At 38.1% G+C, this 6,758-nt stretch overlaps 1 protein-coding gene across 1 annotated transcript; it reads left to right on the top strand.

Annotated features, from left to right (window-relative positions):
- The first annotated feature begins 2,439 nt into the window (after positions 1–2,439).
- Positions 2,440–5,922, top strand: tob1b (transducer of ERBB2, 1b). Its single transcript, XM_030773490.1, has 2 exons — positions 2,440–2,658; positions 4,455–5,922. Exon 2 carries the CDS (start codon positions 4,609–4,611, stop codon positions 5,584–5,586), a length of 978 nt encoding a protein of 325 aa, XP_030629350.1. The 5' UTR covers positions 2,440–2,658; positions 4,455–4,608; the 3' UTR covers positions 5,587–5,922.
- The last annotated feature ends 836 nt before the right edge of the window (positions 5,923–6,758 follow it).

The raw sequence follows: 6,758 nt of genomic DNA, 5'->3' as shown, positions 1-6,758 counted from the left end.
TCCTCCTCAGCCAGTGCCTACCATTATTGATATATATTTGCAGAACACTGGCTACGCTGAGCTGCTCTTAATGCTTTTCAAGGGAGGTCTTCGAACAGTATTGCAGGACAAGGAGGCCTGAATGTAAGATATGAATCGATGAAGATGATGTCAACGGAAAACATAGCTCTGTGGGGGGAATTCTTATCCTCTCATCTGGATGCCTTGAAAGCAAAAGATTTCTCTCAAGACATGCAGCCCTTTCCTCTGTAACCTTGTAAACAAATGGAAAAACAAACTGATCAAGGCAAACTGAAGCAAGTACTATACCAGCGCTTCTTATGACTTAATAAGATTGATAATAACTAGGAAAGCCATAAGCTCCATGTTCCACCCCACCCTTCTTCTTGCTTACTTGTACTTTGAATGATCAAAATATCCTCTAGCAAATTAGCTTACCCTAAAACCAGTGGACTGTCCGCTGTTCTGTTTAGAAGCCAACTATCTACTTGTTGTTTCCCCAGCGCTATTTTATTAAGAACAGAGACTGAGAGCATTTAGTTATCAAATGGGTGAGTAAAGCAGAAAAAGAAGACACATGAATTGTTGTCCTCATAATATTTCCTTTAGGCATCCAGAAACTTAAGAGACATTTCCTATTTATCAAAACCAGAGACCATGTGGCTCCACAAATATTGTGGAACTTTAAACTGTCTAACCACTTAACTTGAGAAGCTGTAAACTGTTAATCGAATCTTTGGCCTAGAAATCTCAGTCATACTCTTTACAGTTTTACTGGGTGACCAAAGATCCCAAAGTCTGATTGGACAATGAATTTGACCCCTAAATTACTATTTAAGCCAGAGCTGTAAAACTTGAGTATGGAACACTATTTCCTTGAGTCAAACTTGACTGGCTTGTTACTGAATATTATTTGGACACAACCAGTTCTTGGTCTGTGACTTGTGAAAAGTACTGTTCTCTAACTTCACAAAAGACTTTAACTAGCACTGAATAAGATATAATTGAATGATACTTTGTTGTCTTGACTTTTGCCTCAATTTATCTGGCTAAATCAGAAATCTGCTCAATGGAATATTTCCTGGGCTGGTTGCACACACAACCTTTACACATTATATGACAACAAGAACAACAACAACAATACTACTAAATTAGTGTTTAAGGTTTGAATTATGTATTATTTTGGCCAAAATTGTGGATTTTGTCTTTTTAGATGACTCAGATTCGAACTTGAAAACCAGTGAGTCTGATTTGGACTGGTGACCTGAGACACCTCTTGGACTCAGAATGAGGTGAGTTGACTCAACAGATCGATTACAGTACCATAAGACCTTGTTTGTAACTATTTGTTGAAGAGAAGCATCACGTTTTAACAAACAATTAATGCTACAGAGTGTAATTCACAGACAGCTGAGCTTATTGTGCAAACAGATCCTATGTTTGGTAACAACAATGCCTGACGTCAAGAACTTTAGACCTTGCAGATGGTGTGTAAGCCTAATTGCATACAGTTCGATTGTGAAAGAGATGGGGGATAATACGGTGAAACAGTACTGTATTGTTTGTGGACATACATAATTACGTGTATAATATCATGGTTTAGCATTTACATTCACTTTTTAAGTGCATTTAAATGGTTTAATCACAGTGTGAGAAGGGTGATTTTTATTGTTCATTTTGAACTCTGTATCTATATTGTAACCGAAACACCGAATTATTTCTCTTGTAAGTGAACAAAAATTACCCATGCCAAAATAGCTATGAGGGGTGTACTCGAGCAGTACCGTATTTCCCACTGACTCACGTCGTCATTTATCGAACTGTTGCTACAACTCCTTGCAAGGTACATAAGGACAGAGTGCAACGTAGGAGTAAACGAGTCATTACGCTTTTGGGGAAAGGGTTGTTTGTTTTCTATCGATTTTCACCCAACTTCTCAAATTTGTTTATACATGTTATTTTTTTTTTTTAACAATTATTACTTGACAACGATCTTTCGATTCCGAAAAAGTATACAAATCCATTTTAGATAAAGCCAATTTATTTGAATAGAAAAGTTAGAAAGACATTGGACCAAATACACAGACACTAAAACCTGATTTTCTGTGACAAACAGAATCCTTTTTAGGATTAGTGGATACACTCCTACTGATACATGCCATAAATGTCCGTGAAGCTTGTTCTGATAATAAAATGAGAACGACGGTTTATGCTCGAGGAGACTCTGAGTATACACTTGTTGTTGATTGACGTCTCCATATGACCAGTAATATTTTAAATTGTCATATGGATAATGTGACGCAAATAACAAGTAGCCAATCAGTGGTGTTTTAGGTTGTTGACCTCTGAGAACCGCATCACCGCCTACATCGTGTCCGTGGCGGAGGATTGGTATAAAACCTACAGAGTCCCTGGTTTAAAGGGCAGAGTTGTAAAAACTCCCAGGCAGTTGGGGGCTCGGATTGCTAGTAGAGACACAAAATAGTCATCAAATAACCGGGGAACCAACTAATTTTAAGTCACCATAACTGGAATAACCATCTAGATTAAAATTTAAGACATCATTAAAGTCAGGAAGTTCTATATCATCTGTGCAACTAGCGAAAAACTGGCAAATCAAACCACTTCAAGAATTCACGACGAGTCCATAATTTAAATGTAAGTATTAAATTATGCTAGCTCGTTTGTTAAACGTTATCTTGAAAATAGGGGGGTAAACGTCTATACTTGAAAAATGGAAGCGCAATCTGAATGCAGTTAACACTTAGTATTTGAAGCCAGCTCAGATCTCATTGAGCTAATCAGCCTGTCCTTGATTTGACAAGCGATAAAACTAGCTAATGATGGGAATTCTGTTATTTAGTGGTAATGGTAAAAAATAAGGGACTTACTAATCAATGTAGTTTGAAGTGCTACGTGGTAATGATGGGGTTGCGCGTTCTGAAGGAAATGGGTAACGTATTTTAAACCACCCCTTAAGTAGACAGTTTGTTTTGCTTACTATCAAAGCAAATGTGTAACAACGTAAAATAAATCTTTTATAGTTCTAGTAATCTTGACAAGGAACCGACGTTATTGCAACAAAATGTATGTGGGTTAACCAGACATTTGACTAGATAAGTTGTGTCGTTAACAAGACAAATGGAAGGTTGTCCGGCGCATCAAAATGTCAGTGTACTTGGCTAGCTATTAAGTCACGGTATGCAGGTAGACCAGGGCTTCAATAATCTACTATATAATCCAGTATATCTGAAGAAATACTCTGTCAAGCAAATACGTTAAGCATACTTAGACTCTTTACATTGTGTCGATAGACGACGACCGATTAATTTCTCAGGAAGCGTACATGACTTGACGGTTTCAAAAACGTACATTAGCGTTGTCTATTCAGTCCCCATTCGGTTCTCTCTCTTAACCTCTTTTCCTAGTTAAAACGAGATTCTTAGCTTACTACTACCATTTGCACTGAACCAATGTCACCTGCCTCAATCAATAACGTTAGACGAACATTTACAGCTTTACGCTAATCTAAGGTTTCTAGCTTGTCAATCGGTTTTGTGGCAGCCAAATTCTGACCATTAATTTCAACAACAATAATCGCAGTGCAGTGTACAAAATACCGATTTCCTATAAATGTGACTTTACCAGTGAGTTTCACTCATTTGTAAGACTGAAAAGAGTTAGCTGTGTGCACAGGGAAATGGCTCTGCTTAAATGCACAGTATAATAGAACAGGCTAACACACCCCGACTCCAACGACAACCATTGGTTGCTCGTTAGAGGCAATCTGATAGCTAATCTATTGCGCAATGTCGTCTCAAAGTGTCGCATTGTGTTGAGTTGCCCCATATTTCCATAAAGGCGTTTTCCCCCTTCGATTGTGAGACTGTGAACAGAAAGGCAATGGAGATTATGTAACACGTTCTCTTGTCCCTTGTCGGACTCGTGCGTGATTTGAAATTCCTCATCAGCCGTAGCGAGACCTCCTCTCTTGTCGAGTTGTATGGTTCAGTCTAAGTTAGGGATACACTTGCTGTTTATGCAAGATCTCAAACCGTTTCAAACGTTTGAATGACGAATCGTTTTAAGAATACCCCTGTCAACAAAAACAAACACACACACACACACACACACACACACACACACACACACACACTACAGACAGAGAAACCAATGACTATTTTCCCCTCCTTGCCTTGCATGATTTGAGAGAAATTAAAATTTGATTTTAACGTTCTTATTTATGACGGATATGTCGCCCCCCCTAAAATAGTTTAATAGGCGTGTCCATTTATGTATAAGGTGGTTTATTTTAAGTGTTTGTATCCATACTGTGGAATGCTAGTTTTTAGATGGAATTTGCTGTTCTGGAGTTTCTCAAAGCATTTTATCAGCTTACAAGTAGATGTCCAACGATTTGAATATTTTGCCTCTTCTTTTCCTTCTTCTCTAAGGATAAAGAAGACTTTCCTGTGGGACAACAAATATACTCTCTGCAACCAGCACTTTTTGAGTCCAAATTGATCACTACTGCCTTGGACGTTTTTGCAACACTCCACTACAGCAACTTTAGAAGGCAAAGAAGATATTTCTAAGCGTGAAGCAGCTATGCAGCTTGAAATTCAAGTAGCACTCAACTTCATTATATCTTATTTGTACAATAAACTCCCGCGACGACGAGTGAACATCTTTGGCGAAGAGCTAGAGAGACAATTGAAGAAGAAATATGAGGGACACTGGTACCCTGACAAGCCATACAAAGGATCTGGATTTAGATGTATACACGTAGGGGAGAAGGTCGACCCAGTGGTGGAAGAAGCAGCCAAAGAGAGTGGCCTGGATATTGAAGATGTCCGTAATAATTTGCCTCAGGACCTCAGTGTTTGGATTGACCCTTTTGAGGTGTCCTATCAGATCGGTGAGAAGGGACCGGTCAAGGTGCTCTATGTGGATGATAATAACGAGAATGGTTCCGAACTGGACAAGGAGATCAGAAACAGCTTTAACCCCGAGGCCCAGGTTTTCATGCCAATCAATGACCCTGTGGGCATCTCTTCTGAGTCCAGCTCCCCTTCCCCACCGTTCGGTCAGTCCGCGGCCGTCAGCCCGTCTTTCATGCCACGCTCCACTCAGCCTTTAACTTTCACCACAGCCACTTTTGCCGCCACCAAGTTCGGCTCCACCAAAATGAAGAACAGCGGCCGTAACGGGAACAAGGTGGCGCGTTCCTCTCCCACCAACCTGGGCCTGAATGTGAACAGCCTGCTGAAGCAGAAACCTATCTCCACGTCCATGCATTCTCTCTACGGCCTTGGCCTGGGGAGTCAGCAGCAGAAGGCCTCCGCTCTCTCCCCTAACGCAAAGGAATTTGTGTTCCCCAGCCTGGGTCAGGGTCAGGGAAGCACCAGTGCAATGTTCAACAGTGAGAATCCCCTCAGCCTCAGCCCACTGCAGTATAATAATGCCTTTGATGTATTTGCAGCTTATGGGAGCCTCAATGAGAAATCCCTGATGGATGGCCTAAGTTTCAGTCTCAACAACATGCAGTATTCTAACCAGCAATTCCAGCCAGTCATGGCTAACTAATAAATGAAGATATTTATAAATGATTGTTGGCAAAGACAGAAAACACACACACACTCACACACACACACAGACAAAACAAGTTAGCACACACACACTCATTATAAATTAACTAAAAGGAAATGTGGATGTGAAAACAGATTCCTCCATCACTGAGATGTGCATGTGCCCAAGGGTGTTTTTTTTTATGTGCCCCCTTGAGTTTCTTTCTACGAAAAGCTTGTTGTACAACTTGTCTAAGCTTGGTTACTTTAAGTCAACTGGCATAAATGTTCTTTTTTTTTTTTTTCCTTTTCCTTTATTTTTGCCAACAAAGCACAAAATTATTTTATACCGTTTAAAAAAAAAAAAAAAAAAAAGCTCAAAAACATGAAAAAATATAAGCTTCAAGTTCTGGCCTCCTTCAGTATTTAAAAAGTTGGTAAGACTTGGCTGATTTTATAAGAATTGGCACTAATAAATATATGGGTTACTTGGACTTTTCTAATTGTATAATTTAATTGAGTACAGAGTTTGTAAAATATCAGAGTATATTGTTTCTATGACATTGTTGCATTTATATCTTTTTACTACTCCAGTGATCTGTGATGGCTGCAGCAGCTTTATGTTATATATTTTGTTTTTGTTTTTTTTTTTCTTTTTTTAAAAAACAAAATTAAAGAAATTCATCATTAAAATAGATCAAATACTCTAAAGATTGTGTACAGAATATTCCTTAGTGTTGGAATTTAAGTGTAGGAATATTTGCTTTTTTGAAACACAGAGTCGTATTTTCTTTTAAGAATTTAAAAGAATTTTTGCTATATTATGGACAATGTAATCGTATATATAAATATATATATATATATATAAATATTAATTTTGTACCTACATTGTGCAATACTTGATAAAATACGGTATAACAAAGTATTTTGAGTCAGTGTCTTACATGTCAAGAGGAACTGAAATAGTTTATATTGAGTTTGTATTAAAAGGCTTAAAAATATATGCTTGTCTTTATTTTTTTTAATTTCATATTTGCAACCTGGCCTTTTTCAATAAAATAAATGTTAGTCAAAAACAAGGTCTCAGGTTTGTTTTGTTTTTGCTCTGTTTTTTTTTTGTTCTGTTTTTTCTCCTCCAGATACTCTCATGACATTCTGTGGTAAAACTGCTAATCGGCGTCTTATCAGTAT

The sequence above is a fragment of the Chanos chanos genome, chromosome 5, assembly GCF_902362185.1.
Source record: "Chanos chanos chromosome 5, fChaCha1.1, whole genome shotgun sequence".
Lineage (NCBI taxonomy): Eukaryota > Metazoa > Chordata > Actinopteri > Gonorynchiformes > Chanidae > Chanos > Chanos chanos.
This window is presented reverse-complemented; position numbering and strand designations above follow the sequence as displayed.